This window comes from Dermacentor andersoni, chromosome 4, assembly GCF_023375885.2.
Source record: "Dermacentor andersoni chromosome 4, qqDerAnde1_hic_scaffold, whole genome shotgun sequence".
Lineage (NCBI taxonomy): Eukaryota > Metazoa > Arthropoda > Arachnida > Ixodida > Ixodidae > Dermacentor > Dermacentor andersoni.
The window spans coordinates 147,814,746-147,832,809 of NC_092817.1; the positions used below are offsets into that span (position 1 = coordinate 147,814,746).

General features: G+C 48.7%; 1 protein-coding gene across 3 annotated transcripts in view; it reads right to left on the minus strand.

Moving 5' to 3' along the window:
- LOC126537746 (creatine transporter-like) overlaps positions 1 to 18,064 on the minus strand; it is a 113,313-nt gene that overhangs the window by 77,688 nt on the left and 17,561 nt on the right. For 2 of the 3 annotated variants that reach the window (XM_055074514.2, XM_055074513.1), the window contains exons 3-4: positions 7,194 to 7,326; positions 5,959 to 6,093 (exon numbers count right to left, since the gene is read on the minus strand). In XM_055074514.2, the coding sequence (XP_054930489.1) occupies positions 5,959 to 6,093; positions 7,194 to 7,326 (268 nt within the window). Of the gene's footprint in view, positions 1 to 5,958; positions 6,526 to 7,193; positions 7,327 to 18,064 lie in introns of those variants that run through there. The other variant, XM_055074516.2, reaches the window with a different exon arrangement.

An 18,064-nucleotide genomic window follows, 5' to 3' on the forward strand; every position in this document is an offset into this window, starting at 1 on the left:
GTATCTCGAAAAGATGATCTTCTCTGCGGAGGTCTGCTCGAGGAAAAATGTCACCCACATGTTGGAGTCAGTTGCCGGCTGCGCCAAAATATCGTAGCGTTCCTAGTTAAAGGACACAGTAGACGTAAAGCATTGCTATGGAACTGGCGTCCATCTCGTCTACATTTATTTCTCACTTCTCTCTTCTCTTCCTCTGTCCCCCCGGTTCCCGCGCTTCATCTTCTATTCGAAGGCTCATGCTGCTTCAAGACGTAAGTAGACAAATGCGAGTGCTAAGGGCAGGGAACCAAGTAACTAGAGAAAATTCAGAAGCGATGGATATTAACCGGATGAAAGACGCGTGTACCCACTCCTATTCAGGGTTTTTTAATGACTTACGTACTTCTTGGGGGTTACCCCCCTCTCCCCTTATCCATATCGTGGATGTGTGTTTCTAGCCACTTTGGTGAGCCAATCCCTCAGACAGTGCCGTATTAAAATGCCAGCCGATTACGAAGAGAGTGCATTGGAAAGCTGTTGCATGGGCCAACGAAGTCTGAATTAGTAGATAATCGTCGTATGTTCTCGCCGCATGTTGAGTCGAGCCGGAACGCCGCGCTCACAAGCACACCTGGGCGGAGCAGAGCGTGTGAAAGGGAACACCAGCTGTCGCAGTAGCTTGTGAGATGCTGCGCGAGGCGAGGGTGCATCGCCGCGTTGCCATCTCAACCTCGCAAGCTAGTGTTAAGGGCGCGTACCTTGTCCGCGCAAGCTGTCGTCTGCATTCTAACTGCGCCTCGGTGACGCCCAATGAAAACGTGCCATGCATCTAAATGGACTTGCTTGCCCGCGCGGAGTTCATAACTCGAAGGACGTTCAGCAGTGTTCAGTAAGACATTGCGCCATCACAAACGTCAAGTTTCAAGTTGGCCCACCCGTCAATTTCAGATGGCCCATTTGCAACTCCGAGTTGGTGCACCCCCAAATTTCCATTTGGCCTATCCCCAAATGCAAGTTTGCCCATGTCCAAATTTCAGTTTGCTCACCCCCGCCTCCTACATGCAAGTTTGGCCCGCCTCCAAATTTCAAGTTGGGTCCACACCACATTCAAGTTGTCCCACCCACAAATTTCAAGTGGGCCTACCCCCAATATAAGTTGGCCCACTCCCAATTGTCAAATTAGCCCACCCCCAAATTTCAAGTTGATCCGCACCCAGACTTCAAGTAGGTGGCCCCAATATCAGTTGGCCCACCCCTACTGTAAGCTTACCCATGCATTTTCTATGGAGCGCTATGTATCTCTAAGGGTATATTCTCTTTTTTAAAAAATTGTTCCTTATCGCTGATAAAGCTACCAATCATATACACTATCATATTAACTGCCTTAACTTTGCAAATTACGCATTTTCGTGCAGATACGAGCCATTACACTTTTCGCATGACAGGGCTGGGGATCTCGCCAACTAGTGCTTACACATTAAAATATGGGCGCATACCGAAGGTAGTGTAGTCTAAGCATATGGCTCGTTTCCGTCGGTATGTGCAATCTAAAGATGTGGACCGATTCCGAAGATAGTACAGTGAAAAAATTAAGCACTCGAAGTTCCTCCTACTCCCCTCACGCGAGAAAGGCGCAATAGGCACCGCGCGCACGATGAGATGGAATCGGTTGCGCCTACATGCGGGGGCGCCACGAGCGTAATGGCATGGGATGGCCGGGCCGGGCGCAGCAGGTGCTGCCGCCAGCTACGTTGATTTAATATGTTCTGTCGTTTTTGTTTTCTGTTTTTCGCTGCCCAAATGTCACGTGCAAGCAAGTCTGATCAAACACGTTGCGTTTTTGGGTGCACGAAGAGTTACTGAAACATGACTGCACCGGCTTAGGCCATTCCCTACAATCGTTTTTCATCGTCGCCTCACCAGATGGGACGACGGGAAGACTGGATACGCGTGGTCTGTAGGCAACAGTACTTACAGTGGCATTTGAAACGCGATAATTGAAGCGCATGGTCGCTGGTGCTTTTTGCACCGACTGTAAGCGCTGGGGACACCGAGCTGATGCATCACGTTATAAAGTGAAAGCGAGAACCTTTGCGACGCATTGTGACTGCATTTGGTCCCACAGCGATCAGCTAACGGTCACCTGTGGCGAAAAAAAAAAGGACGGGGGCAGCCACGCTCTTCGAGCGTTGCGTTCCTATCGCTGAGCACTGTATATTTTTGACGCTGCTTTGCGATGATCCAGTAGCTCTAACATTAACAAAGGAGCCGTTCATACGGAAGAGCTTCGTGTCCCATGGGAACAGCCCGTCTTCGCCTCCACAGCTGTAACGGCTCCGAAGCTAGGGCTACTAAGGCGAACACTCAGATGTGTAGTCGCCATTTTGTCGTCTTATCCATGCATGAGTCTTCATCTTGGAGTATATTTTCCTTCTTCGCGCTTCCCAAATCCAGTTGCGTCTGGCACATGACTGTCTGCTGTGCATTGATGGCGAACGCGAACGCACGGGCGTGTTCACAATTTCCGCCAACGATGGTTCTCGTCACGCGAAGCTTTGTGAAATGGACCATGACAGAAGGTTGGGCAAGTTTTAAAGATAATAAAGAATGACGAAGCATTGCAAAGATAAAAATAATTACGACGATCAGAGAACGAGAACCTGTGCGATCGGCGAAGCAGCTCAACAAACAAAAAAACTGGAGACGTACGTCTGCTTTCTTTGTCCATAACATCAGTGCGCATCTCTTAGGCGCCCGTTCCAGCGTTGAGCATCGGAGTAAGCAAGTGAACGAGCACAGCGAAGGATAAAAGAACGAACGCCCAGCGCAGTGGTGCATGAAAGACGGTGATGGTGAATAGAACGCGAGGAGGAAAGCGGAGGAAGAGGGTATGGTGAATGGCGTGAGAAGAAAACCGTAGTGTCACGCAAGACGGGCTCTGCGGCGACGACCGCTACGAGATGGAGCCAGAGTTGCGCACCGTCGTCTTTTTTTATTATTATTATTTCATATACCTCACAGGCTCCAGAAGGAGTATAGCGTGAGGGGGGCGGTACAGATAACAATTGCGGAGCAAAAACATAGTTTTTGTTACATAAATATTGCATATACGCATATACGCAAATATATTATACGCATGTCATTGCTGTTCAGCAATGACATGCGGAGAGTGCGTCCACCGATAGCATATAAGGAAACAAAGCGCTGTATGAGCGGATGACTCTCTGCGGCGGCTGCTGCGAATATTGTCCGCGCGTCACCCACGCGTTGCCTCTTGCGATCTCACGACTAGCTAGATAGTCGCGCCGCACTTCGCTCCGTACGTTTGCAATGTGCGAGCACGAGATATATTGTCCGCGCCAGTCAATACATACCGAAATGAAAACATATGTAGATTTCGCACTAGCAAGTATCATAATCGTCGGGGAATTTGTTACTCCATAAAGAAACAGTATAACCTGGGCCAAGCATGAAGGCATCACAGTGTCTCGAAGCGGCTTCGTAGCGTTCTGCTGCCAGGGAATGACTGCGGAATGAGAGCCGACTCCGAAGGCGGGAGTGAAGTTTAACACAGCGTTCCAAAGCTGCCACGACGCGAGAATGAGACAGACTGACACGCTCTCGCTCGGGAGGCAAGAAAGAAAGTAAAAAATTGGAGGCTTATCAATGTTAAGCCCAGTGGATGCTTCGCATCCACTGGGCTTAACCTTAGCGTATCCTTAGCGTTTGGAGGCATCTTGACCGCATACACGCCCGGCGCAAAGACGCTGGCGCGGTTGCGGGCACAGAGACTGGCGCGACGGCGAGCGCGCGCCGCTTCATCCCTGGCGTGACGTCACATATCACGTGATGCAGCGATGGTGGCGCCGCCGCCGCGTCGCGCGCGATGGCGCGAACCGAAGCGTGGAGGCCTCCGCCGGGCGACGTCCGACGGCGCGATATGAGGCCCCATCTGCAGCCGGTGTGACGTCATCACGTAACGTCACATCATGTGATTTCACTTCAGGGTCAATGGTGGCCACCGCCGGGAGGCGACCGACGGCGCGATATGAGGCCCCATCTGCAGCCGGTGTGACGTCATCACGTGACGTCATGTCACGTGACCTACTTGAAGGTCACTTGAAGGTCAATGGTGGCCACCGCCGGGCGTCGCGCGAAGGCCCGAAACCTACGTTAATATGCTTCGCATAAAAAATTCTAGTGGCCGAATTGAAGCTTGAGCGCACACAAGTGCTCCAAAACTCGTGTTGTGTGGCACGTGACGTATACGTGCCACTCGGGTCAAAGAAGTGTGATGCAAGCGATGGGGGGAGGGGGGGGCTTTATAACGGAGTGCTTGGGGCTTCCGGAATTCTTCGTTATACAGGTCACTTTAATTGTAAAAGTCGCGCAGCACACAGCTCGCACAAGAACTGGGGCAGAGTTATTCCTTCGTTACACAGGTCATTCCCTTCTAGATACGTTCGTTGTAGAGGTGCTCGACTGTAGTTGGCGTCGGCATGAGAAATGCATGCGTACGGTTTGAACATTGCGCTGCTATGACTGCTGCGTCAGAGGTTCTATCGCAAGGACACCACCTACCGCTGCTACTGACGCCCAACAATAGACGCACAAACCTACGTGTTATCGTTCATAACCATTGCAGTCACTCTGGCAACCTTTGTAGTCTTCTGGTGAATACTTCGTCATTACATTATTAGGGATAAAATCAGAACAGTCTTCTTGAACTGCTTCGGTAGCAGCGAAAATATCTTAGCTCAATATTGCCTACGCAAAGCCCTTAAAGGGCACACACACGATGTTGAAGGTCCTAATTGGCAAGAACGCGCTTTATTTGAGAGCTGAAAAACAAAAGCACCGTGGACGCCAACGCTAGTTTGCAAGAAAAATCACATTACGTGCATGTCACCGCGTATGCGTGAAGTTGTTATACTTGCAATGACCTAAGTTGATGTAAAAAAAAAACGGTTTATTGAAGAGCGGCAGATGTCCGTTGGCCGCCGGGGCTCATACCCAGTGGCACACACACAGCGGCCCATGGAGGCATAACCAGTGCTATGTATTTTATACATGTTTCAATAATTGCTGGTGAAATATTTTCCCTTCCCCTATATACATGATTAAGTACGCGACAATGTTACCGTGCCCAGCAAGATAACGCGTGGAATATAAATGCCGGTGCTCCGCGTCTTAGCTTACCGCGACGAGCTGTATTGGCGGGGTGCATTTGCATCGCAATTTGCACTAACTTTGTACTTTATATATTACCTGGTGCCACTAATGGGGCCTGCCTCGTACAAGTGGCATCCTTTCTCAAAAGTAGACGCATGATCATGCATCTTCCGGTACGTCAGGCCTTAAAAACCGCAGTGCGAAATCACTGGTAGCACTGTGAGCAGTGCTCTGATTTCTGCCATTCGCGGTGCTGTACACAAGCACGTCGCTAGCGGGCCACTGCCGCTTTACGACAGCCACCCGGTGCCTATGGAGTGTCGCATGCAGTGACCGAAACGCACTGCCACCCCCAACTCACTCACGAAGACATCGTCCTCGATCGACTTCATCTACAGGTTGAATCGCTTTCCGACTAGCCCAGAATATACGACTGCTGTAAATCAAGGGCAGCGTATCGCACGACTCCTTGTCTTTATTTCTGTCTTTTTTTTTTTCTCGTTGGTTAAAGCTGTGGCCTTTAGATGTCATTCTCTTAAAGCGCCTTTCAATAACACTCTGCCCTCCCCCTCCACCCTCTCAATTTTCACTGAACATGCGTTGTATTCAAGCCTGAAGCTAAACGATTCTTGCATAGCAATAACCCCTTAGTTGCAGTGCTCACGTTTGTCTGCTTTCGCGTCTGTCCAAGGAATTCACAAATTCACTGCCTTTACAACGATAGTGTCTTACCAACTATGGAACGTTAACATCTCGTGCGCATAAACAGCGAGACTTTTCAATGACTCGCAATCGTAGTGCACGTACCCTGACGTCGCCGAGCTTTTCCCACTCCGTGCGGAAGTATGCGTGCAAGCCACGCGTCGATCCACGTTGCACCACGCTCGCCAGGAACAGCATGAACATCAGGGCGTACGAGGCGCATGCACCGAACGTAGCGACCTGCGACAGGCGACAAAAAACAAAAAAAACAAAAACAAAATTGTAATTCATGCGCTGGACGGTCTTTCGAAGCGGATTAGTGTGTTTTGCGACGCTAGGGTATAATTTGTCGGGAAGTGTGGCTGCGGGGACTCTCGGTTGCGTTTTTGGAGTGGCAAAATGATTGCAACTGGCGAAATAAATTGTATTTGCTTTTAGGCCAATTTGCGTCCTAGTTATGTCCATGTAGGGTTGAAGACAATTATAATGAATTACAAGGTCGTCCTGAAACATTTTGCAGCATATCAGTTGAAGAGGGGGAGGAACTTGAATGACACACGAGTTCTACGGCCGTGTCGTAAACTCAGTGATTGCCCGAGTACTCGTAGACGTATGTATATTTCAATGAAGAAACCCCAATAATTTAGCATGAAGAATATATTTTATTCTAGGTCCGGGTGTAGAAATAAATTTAGGCAAATCAATGAAAACCATTTATATAAGTAAACTAGTTGTAGGAACACGGCTTAGTATTTTTAGGCTCGTGTTTTGTACATGTTCTTATGGCCTACTGAAATATTGCGGCCAGTGACTGCTCTCACAGATTTATCGCCTTTATCGTGCTATCGCTGTCGCGCACGACACCACTTCCTATAAGGGGAAAAAATGGCGGATGTTGGCACTTCAGCGCCCAGAAGGGCCATTCCGTTTAAGGCTCTGCCATGCACTACATTCTGGAAGCGACGCGTTCTCTGTGGTCTGCTTTGGAAAGTATCATGACACCTGAATATATATTACTAAACATCTTTAAAAATTTGATACCATTCGACAATCACTGTTCATGCTCACTGCTATCACTGCAGCTTGGTGCCATTTTGCTTTCTTTCACGCAATTTTGTTAAATAGAACGTTCTCTTTTACAACGCCTTTGCGATTGCAATCTATACAAGAATGCCAGCTCGATGCTATGAAGTATTGAACGGAAGTACTTTTGGCAACTCAGAAAAACAAAGAACATCTTTCACGTGGTGACTTGAAACTGCGTTACTTCGCTGCAATATACGACAAGCGTTTGTCCATGCACGAATAATGAAATCACAGGTGTCGTCAAGGAATCATACCTTGGCATAGCTTCTGATGCCTTTACTGACTGCGAGGAAGCCCGCGAACCAGCAGATGGCTATTACGAGAAGGCTGTCGACGTTTATGGTATCAACCTCATCGAATCCAGAGCTGAGACGCATGACTTTCTTCCTGCAAGGAGGCAGTTGTAGACCATATCCTTTAAAAAAAAATGAGCAGTTGTCATTACAGGTTGCGACACACTGTCGTTTGTTAGAAGGTAAATGTAATTATCTCGGTACACTCGCTTCCAAAGCTCTGCCTGCAAAGTTTAATAAAGACGTCATGAGCAAGTGTGTCAAATGCTTTTCTTACGTTAAGCATTACCAGGAGAGCGATAAGATTGTTGGGGAAAGCTTTTACATTCTGGTGTACGTATTACGTGCCAAAACCGTGATGATTTAACGGGACACGCCGTAGTAGAGGCTTCAGATTAATTTTGACCTACTGGGGTTCTCTACCGTGCTTCTGAATTTAAATACACGAGCGTTTTTGCATTCCAACCCAATCGCGATGCGGCCACCGTGGCCGGGATTGAACCCGCAGCATCGAACTCAGCAGCTCTTCGCGATAGTGACTGGGCTACCGCGGTGTCTGTTGCAAAGTGGTGTGTTGAGCCTCTGGGTAAGCACACAATGGCACAAGAACGTGATTTAATGCGTGCAATGTCATGCCAGTATAGTGTTGATGAGCTCGCAATTTTTTTCTATCGCGTTTAGAAATAGTTTAGATCCATGCCTAGATGATACGTGCAATGTCATGCCAGTATAATGTTGATGAGCTCGCAATATTTTTCTATCGCGTTTAGAAATAGTTTAGATTCATGCCTAGATGATTAAAAAAATGACTCCTATCGTTTAAAAAGTTGTCACTCGATGCAGTTTTAAGCACATACGGATGAATCCGCGCATTCGAGGATTGATTGAATAAGTGCAGAAGGTGTATCGCGAAGAATAACTACGTTATCCTAAATGACCGAGCCTAACTGAAATACCCTTTAGTTCAGCTTCTTAGCTAACCTGAAGGCAATTGGCTATTTCTAATGCCATATATCTCAATGACTTACTTGATAAGTCGCTGTGGAAAGATATATAACGGACGCGAGTGCGTATAGCCAGGAACAAAAATTATCAGTTTTGCCCCAAAGGACGCAGTATTGACACCAATAGCAACGTTCAACGTTACGCTCGAACTCTTCGGAAGGTGTAACGACGAAAATACGTTAGCCTTTGTGCGCGCATTCTCGCCTCTTTACCCACGGGTCTACACGACGCCCTATCTAGGCAGTGCGGTTTCCTTTATGCTTCATGCGCGCATTCCTTGCTTCTCCCCTTTCTCGGCGAGGAAGACGCCGGCAGCGCCTGTGTATGCGTGTGTGCGCCTCAGTGCCTTTTCCTCTGTTGAGTCAGTGGCGGTTAGAAATCCGTTGAACTGGCTTCCATGTACCAAGCGGTGGCCGCAAGCGTGGGAAGAGCGTTCGCGCTCTCTCTCTATTGAGCGAGAGTGTTCCGAAGACGCTGTAAAATATGCCCCAGTCAACAGACGTCAGGCTTCGATCAGCACAAGCTAGAACGCGTGTGCCGCTCTCCATTCTCCATCGCGAAGCTATAGAGCTGACCACTCCGTAGCCGGTGTAATTGAAAGTTATTTGTTACTCGTCATGTTGATCGACTCGCGTCTCTGCCTGAGGCCCTCACTTCTGGTCAAGGTCCAGGCCGCTAAGCCTATGTTAACTCCGCGGTTTCGGGTGGCATTTTTAACAATGTAAAGTGCTGGTGAGCATAAGGAACAGCGTCCTGGACGCTACGAGGCACCTCACGACGCTGGCGTAATAGAGAGCGTTGCTTTCGGCGTTGCAGGCGTCGAACTTCGATGATGCACGAGAAGAAAGCGACGGGAAACTGTTGACGTCAGCCAGCATCCAGTGAAATGTAACAGCACATTCGGCTGACGGTACACCTGGGGCTTTCAGCGCACTCACGTGGTGCCACACCTTCGTCTGGACGCCACGCCTTTGATGGTACACGTTCGGCTGGGGCGAGCACGACACGAGCACGCTCCATCGCCGAGGACGACGGTGGAGGGACGTGCGGTCCCGCCGTGCAGCGAGCGGCCGCAGACCAGAAAGGGTGCACTGTTCAGTTCAAGCGCCGTTTTGTATAGCAGACTGTTACGATGAAAGCCGTGCGTCGCACAAAGCTGCTTTTGGTGCTATAATCCAGTAGTTCGTCCGGTCAGCGAAGACTACGCAATTGCTCATTGCTACCATCCAAGAGCTCCGACGTGAGCAGCCGACGAAGGTCACCGATGTTCGGGCATCCTAGGATGATGAGAATGTATAAAGCTGCAGCACCAGGTTTTGCGATTGGTATTTCAACTTTGGTTTCCGTTGTTTCCGTTGTTTCAAACTTCAGGCTAAACCGGAGTACCCGCAAGGTGCTGACAAAGCAGTTCGCAGCCTTATATCCCATTACCCAAGAATCATTCGCATGACCAGGATCATTTGTCAGTTCGCATTCGAACATTTCTAATAAATAAAACATTACACTGACGTTTCAGTTCGTGAACGCGGGTCAGGCGCAAGCGTATGGGTCGTATTCGGTGGCTGTTACGTCAGCCTCAAGAAAGTTGCCCCAGCACGGGGACCCACACCTCGTTGACGGAAACAATGTATCGCAGATGCCAGAGGCGATCACACACAGAGCAAACTTACCCAAACTGGTTATCAATAAATTCGCTCTTAAAGATTTTGCTGGCGCCTGCGTGAAGCTGGGCATTCTGTTCGCTTTTGTGTTTCCGGACTTCGCGCGAGACATGCCACAGGCTTCCGTGCGGGCTAAACGCTGCTGAGTAGTTTATAAGTTATGCCGTCTTGCCTGATACATCCACATTGTGGCAAGCCACCTAACACGTTCCACGGCAGTCTCCTGGGCACGCCAAACTCGCGCCTTTTGCCGGACTTGATCAAATCATACCCGGCGCTTTGCGACAACTTCGGGGTCGGTAGAATTGCGTTCAGCCTGCCACCGCTTACGTCGCTGCGCCGTCCTTATCGCTCGGTCTATAGATCCCGAGAGGAGCACGGTACGTCTAAGCGCACACAGAACTCGTACCAACTGCCACAAGAGATGCCAGCGCCCTCTAGAATATTTTCAAGCCTGCTGACTCCTCCTGTCGTGGCCTCTGAGGTCACTGAGTTTGCGCTTTCATTTCCCGTCGCGTGGACATGTCCACGCCATTCGAGAGAGCAGGATTGCTAAGCTTTACCAAGCGCCTGACGCGGCGTTGTGGTGTTTCTGTTGGCCACTGGAGAAGTGTTCTTCTATATCAATGAACTGCTGCGTCATAATGTGAAGTGTTTCGTTTGCGTAATGTTCGCATAGACTGCGCCTACACACTCTCCTAATGAGGCGATGCTGCGTGCCGAACAGTCACGGCAATTATGACAAGGGACCGAAGCTTCGAGTATTCTTGATTGTTCCCAAATGACGAGCTAACAGTGAAATGGGAGCGTGCCGTTTATCGAGATGACATCAGTATCGATTCTCTCAGTGATCGGAAGGTATCTATCTGTACGTCTTCACTACTTGCTGTTGAGCAGTTCTAAAAGCATGTTAGGCAGCATGTTCTCAAAACATGTCCGACATGTTAGGCTCTTGCTATAACATAATGATCTCGTAAACGTTTCTGATTTGCTGGCGTAACCCTTGATATTACTACGTGTGTTTATTTCTGTTTTGGATCTTTCGCTTTGATTGTACTGCTTTGACCAGGAAATTCTATTTGAGAGGAATCTCCTAACTGAAAACATCTCGAGAGGTGCCCTCAAGTTTCCCCAACCAGCTGACGTTAATGCGGTTCTACGCACCCACATTAATTGTCTTTGAACAACTTACCAAAAATGGGAATGCTGCACTTTTCCATGCAACGCCTAAAGAGAGGGAGCTTCCTGTGGCTATCACAAGACATTTTTGTGAAAGTAAGGATTTTGATGTCTGTCTGGATTTTGAGTCTGTAGTGTAACAATGGTCATAATAACCATGACACTGTGCTGGACAACATACTTGTGACAGCAGCAAACTATCTTCCAAGGAAAGGAATTGAGATGAAGACAGATGTTTTGAAGTCTACAAGAACGCAGGCTCAGGACAAGAAACTGCAGAAATTTACAAAATGAACAGAGACATTTTTCATACGTTCAAATGTCGTATAATATATTCACAGGTTATATACAGAAGGCTGCTTTGGATGTCATTCAAGATGGCTACCGAGCCACGCGAACATCACCGAGCGTCGTCGTCTTCTCTCTCTTCATCTTCATCGCTGACAGCGCCTCGCAGCATGACCCCCGGCGGCGAAGGCGCCGTCCTGTTGCTTGTTGGGTCTAAGTGACTTGAGTCTTGTGACCTGGACGATGTCAGAGGCAGACCGCGCCATGGTGGCATCGAGATGTTCGATTTCATATGTCACACGTCGGCTACTTTGCGCAAGACACGATACGCGCCAGAATCTCACAAGGATCAACACGTCGTGATGGTGTCCAGAGGAGGACCATGTCCCTAGGGTTGAAATGGGCATCGCGGTTAAAATACAGCTACGTCGTCTAGGTAGCAAAAGCAGATTGACCACATAAAACCGCGAAGGAGAGGGCGCAGCATACCTGCGAATTTAGCTGGGGCATTGCATAACCAAAATGGAATTACTCTGAACTGATAGAGGCCATCCGGTGAAATAAAGGCGGTCTTTTCACGGTCCATGTCGTCAACAGCAATCTGCCCGTACCCCGAACGCAGATCTACCGAAGAACAATGTGTTGCACCGTGGAGGCAGTCAAGGGCGTCAGCTATCCGTGGCCGGGGGGACACGTCTTTTTTCATTACCTTGTTAAGATTTCCGTAGTCTACACAGAAGCGCCAGCTGTTATCCTCCTTTATAACAAGCACTACAGGGGAAGCCCAAGGACTTGAAGAAGGTTCAATGATATCTTGGGCAAGCATTTTGTCGACTTTCTTCCGTATTACTTCGCGCTCAGTGGTGTATCGGGCTTGCATCGCCAGTGTTCATGCGATGCTTCACAACAGATGTGTGGCCCAGTGGTCGGCCATTAAGATCAAATATGTTCCAGCACTATGCGAGGAGGCAACGGAGCGCGTTCACGTGGGGAGCCGAAGGTCAGAGGCGATCATTTTTACAGTTGGATGATTCGAATCGGGATTGGTAGGCAATGGTGCATTAGAAATCAAAGCGGAAATATTGTAGTTGCAGGTTGGTGCAATGATTGCAAAGGAGATACCCTGTGGCAACACTTGAGGACATAGGCTGAAAGTCACAATCGGGAGGCACGCGGTACTTTCCTTTATACAGATGACCATGTGTGGGAACCTGACGAACAGAGAACCTCAGAGTTGGGTGACACGATGTATTCACCGTCGACGACTGGTGGATCGGGAATGACGTCTATGAACGTCACAGCAAGATGGGGCAGGCGAATGCGTTCAGCGGAGCATAGTCGACTAGGCTTCGGACCAGAAGGCTCAACGTCATATGGTAGGACGAGTTGAACAATGCCGGCAGAACAGTCTATAAGGGCCGAATGTGCACACAGAAAATCGAGTCCCAAGATGATTTCATGTGGGCACTGTTCATAACCTAAAACAAAACGGAACTATGGCATCCAGCAACAGTAACATGGGTGGTACACATCCCAGTAACAATCGGAGTTATACCGTCAGCTACGCGGACTAGAGGGATTGGAGCGGGGGTGAGAATGTTGTTTAGACGAGCACGAAGGATGGAGCTCATAATTGATATGTAGGCGCCGGTGTTAATGAGAGCTATTACATGTGTACCGTCCACGTCCATGTTAATGAGATTGGGTTGTCCCGGTAGCGTGCACAGAGGAATTGCGGATTTGGTCGTCAGGGTACGTTCACCTCTCGGAACTTCGCCCATCAGCTTACCGAGGGGCGGAGGGTATTGGCGAGAGAAGGAAAGCGACGACACTGGGGCGCTGGACTGGCGTCACGATGGCGACGGAGGCGGCTCTGTCGCGGAGGCAATGAGGGCGGAGCACGATCGTTTTGAACGTGCGTCGGCATGCGAGAACTGTCAGCCGGACGTCGAAAAGTTGAGTGCATCCGGCGAGGTTATGAGTTCGACGGAGCGCGACAACGCGGGGAATGTGTCCGACTCGTCCACAGCAGAAGCAGATAGGCTTATCACCTGAGGTGCGCCATGCTGCCCAGTTGCTGTAACGAGGACGAGCGTACGAGCGTCGGTATGAATCAGGTGATACAGGTGGGCGGCAGTTCGGTCTGCTGACTGGGCAAAGCGACTGCAGTCCCACGTTGGCTAGTTCTTGCCATACAACGGTTTGGATGAGGGAAAGTGTCGTTTGAGAATTGGCGGGGGCACGCACTTGGGCCGAAACAGATGACGCAGCTTCAATCTCCCGTCGGACAACACGCACTATATTCTCTGGCACAACAGGAGTGGGTGGTAGACGGCTGTCCTCGCACGTAGATGTCGAAGGCGTGTTGGGGAGGCGTGAAAACTGGCGCGTAATATGGAGACTTTTCGCTTCTTCAAAGCGCCGGCATTCATTCATGACGTCCTAAACTGTGTAGGAGTCTTTGGAAACGAGAAGTTTACACACGTTGTCCGCTATACCCTTAAAGATGTGGGCGAGCTATTCAGCTTCCAGCCTATTTTCATCGATTTTGTGACACCAGCGCTATAACGTCTTGAATATATGTCACGTACGACTCGGTGCAGGTCTGAACCTGGTATGCAAGAGTTTTCTGAGCGTCATGATGGTGTCCGATTGGCTTGCCAAACAAATCGGTGAGCTTTTGTTTACATGTATCCCAAGTCATGATTTCTTGTTTGTAGTTTGTAAATGAAACTTGTGCCATTCCCTCAGTGTAACATGTTATGTTGGCTAGCATGAGTGCATGGCCCCAGTTGTTGGGTCTGCTTACCCGTCCGTACATTTGCAGCCAGCCTTCGACATCAGTGTTGTCGTAGCCGGAAAATGTACCCGCGTCACGAAGTTGTATGAACACAAGATGGCGATTGATGGTGGTGTGTTCGGGTACGGTTGGTGAAGTGCCTGAAGTACTGTCATCATCATCTTGAGTAGGCATGGCAAATGGAGCCAAGGAGCGCCGCTGCGTAAATCCGTCTTGAGTGTTGAGGAACCTGTACTCTCCAACAAAGTGTTACGGGGAGGAAAGGACGTACAATATATTTACAGGTTATATATAGAAGTACGCTTCGGATGTCACTCAAGGTGGCTACAGAACCACGCGAACATCACCCAGCGTCGTCTTCTTTGTCATCATCTTCCTCGCTGTCAGCGCCACGTAGCAATATGTAAGCATGTCTGTGTAAATAATCATAAAATGCACTTTATTCATTTCATTACTTTGTTTCATTACTTTTGCTAATTGGCAACACGTTCGATTGTGCCCAAAGCTTTCTTATTTTTAAGTGGAATGATAAATTGAGTTAATTGGATCACGAACTTTAAAGCGTTATGCTATCCTTAAATCAGCACCAATCACAACGCAAAAGGCAAAATGAAGCGATCACATATGTGAAACTCGCCACGACCATTCTTTCCTTTCACGGGAGGCGATGAGACGCGCTTCAGAACATCCCGCGCTGCTCGGTCAAGTCGCATGTCATCATGGCGGTAGTGTGCAGGCCTTGATTTCCAGGTGGCATTGACCGCTCGCACCCTCTGCCTACCCTACTCCTCCGCGACGCTTCGCCTCCTTTATTTTTTCCCGTTTCCCTCAACGCCACCGACACTTTCATCTAGGTGGCAATGCTTTGCCGCCCAATATGGGGCGAGCTCCACCACTGGAAAAGCTGGCGCCACCATCAGCGTGACGTGGCATGAGGGATCACGTGGACACAGCGGCCGCGTCGGCTGCTTCGGAAGCGCCGAAGCGAGCTGAAAATGAAAGTTTAAAGTGTCACCTGCGCTGCGGTTCTGATTAAGTGGTGAATATTTCCCGTCTTGGTCGTCTGCTTGACAATATTTGAAATCACTATAATAGGTAGTGGCTGACTTTGAAGACGTGCAGCATGGTGGTAGGCTACTGCTCGGTGCCGCAGTGCCGGACGTATGTAACGGAGCCCTGTGTCAGCCTTATTCACACGTAGCCATAGGACAAGGAGTTACGTGAAGCTTGGCTCCCGAAACATAGAACCAGCAGACAACCATCGGCTACAACTCGAGTGTGCAGCAAGCACAGACACGAGGAAGATTTCTAATACGGCGTCGGGGCTTCGATTTTCGGTGAGCAGCACAAAGCGCGCACTGAGACGCTCGCCCGCGATCTGCCCGGCTAATCTCATGAAGTTTTGGCCTATGAATTGTTGATGCTAGATACTGGCAAGCTCAGGGGAATGGAAAGGTAACCATAAAAAAGCACATAAAAAGAGGCGTGAGATATGTTCACGCTTGTGTAGCACCAAACAAAGAAATATACTGGATAAAATCAACGAAGCAGCGGGTTATTGCTCGCTGAGAAGACCGATAAACGTGCAATGCGAGACAACTTGAGAAATAATGGTATTTAAACGTCCAATACCTTAAAAAAAGATTCAGTCATCGCGACGGGACATCCCAAGTCGCCGTGGTATAGGTGTCGAAGGCGTTATACCGAAATTATTTTTGAACAGCTCTGATAGTTTCCACAAAGCCCTGGTTGCCTGTGTGCTGTCAAATACTCACGGCATGATGCGAAAACGCGCTCGCAGCGAAAGGTCTACATTGATGCAGGCGCGCAGTCAGTCGCTGCGAACCCGTGCGATTGCTGCATTGAAGCCTAATTCTGTTATACTCAATTTAGTAATATAGACGGGCCACTATAAGAATACATTTCACATGGTTTGCTCACAGCGTTTGCCTACCTTTCACGCGAGAAGCCGTTCGGGAGACTCCATCGCGGCGACCGCGCGCAGTGGCGTTCACTGTACGTATTCGGTAAAGAGATAGCGTCTGTAAACGATTCTCTACTTTCAGTTTGCCCAAGATTATTATTTCGACAGTAAAAAACTTCCCTCGTTCTGTGACTGCTTACAGAAATGTCCGGGAAGGCTGCCGCGTGGTGTTTTTATTGAGCGCCGTAAGCGAAACCTGTGAGGAGCGCGCCGCGTTATCACTCACACTACGCAAGGAAGGGGCTTCCGACAGATGGCGACTCTAAGTCCTCGTCCCGAATAGTGTCCCAGCACATACAGGTACACTAGCGCGTTCAGCTTTTGCAACATTTACGAGATGCCTGCCGCACGAGCAAAAACCAGCTACGTACGCTGCCCTTTCCATTTTCTGCTCTAAAATAGCGTCGTTTGCGAGTGCCACATGCGGCTGGCGGAACCACTGGGTGCTAGCTCGCGTCGCTTCTGAAATCTCCATCATGCATGCAAGCCGATCTCGAAAGCCATTGCGCTCATAGCTAAGCCTATGTTTTCACACATTACAGGCGAGAGCTATTCTAGAGCGAGAGAACTATTGTAGGTGCAGATTTCTTTCTCTGACGTATTTCTTACAACGTTCACTTTCACCTTTTGTCTTTGCTTGCACCAGTATTGGAACCACAGGCTTTATCTCCCGGTATATCTCCCATTTACTGGACACTTGATCCTGTGGCAACTGCACCTTCTTTGCCTGCCTGTGCTCTCGGGATGCTTTCTGTCGTTAGGCGATCGCTTCTCGTAACTTCCTGTTCCACCAGCTTTTTGATTTATTTTTTCCTTTCCAACGAGCATGTTGTTTCTCTTTCCCTATTTCTATCGTTATTACATTGAGAAGGTGGCTATATTACCATTCTTTACTTGGCCATTTTCCAAGTTCTTCCTCGACTCTAGTGACTATATTTATTATTTGCTCAGCGTTTTAATTTGTACTGGTAATTTTGCACTCCTTGCTCTCCTTCCCAACGACATATCCCACTTTCAATATGATTCGTTTATGGTAACTCTCAATGCTGATATACCCTTCTTTATCAATGACCATTTATCTCAACTTTTCATGAATTCCTTCTGTCATCAGGCAGTAATCAATGGTCGATTGCTGGTTTCCCATTTCCCACATGCTCTGCCTATCACACTTAGGCCCTGTGTTTAGGATAACGGGGTTATGTTACAAAAATCTAGCATTGATTTTCCGTTGTTGTCGGTATAGCCATCGCGATCCTGTATATGGGCAGTCATGTCATGTAATAGAATAATTTTGGCCTCCTTCCTGAAACCCTTAATATCAGGATAATTAAAACCTTATGATAATGAAACCTTTACTACTAGGATAATTTCTGCCTCATTCCTGTAACCGTTAATATCAGCACTTAGGCCTTACACCAACATTCGATTCTCCTCTCAGCAATTATTACCGGCCCGCGAATACCAAGCCAAGTTTTCTCTCCACTGATTGCGCGTTATAACCAAAGATGCTGGTGACATTTTGAATTTACTCTTTTCCATTTACTCTTTCCATTTCCATTTGAGCATTCCGACTCCCCCTCCTCTTCTTTCAGTTCTGTTGCACCCTTCCGAAACATCTCTCGCACACACTGATGGCTCTTGAGAGTCTCTAGGTGCGTTTCTGTAACCGCGTACACCGCTATTTGTTCCCCATTTAACTGCTCGTCGGTCTCTACCCACCTTTTAATTCTTCTGCCACCCTGCATGTTTCATTGCTACCTACCCTGGCCTCCTGAACCAAACTCTTTTGTCGTACAAAAGTGTTTTTTTCGAGCGTGAAAGAAGCCCGTGAATGCACGCAAAGTGCGTCGAGCGGCCAGTCGTGCGGCAATGTCGCGCGTATTGGCGGGCCTTTTTCACGGTCGGAAACACACTT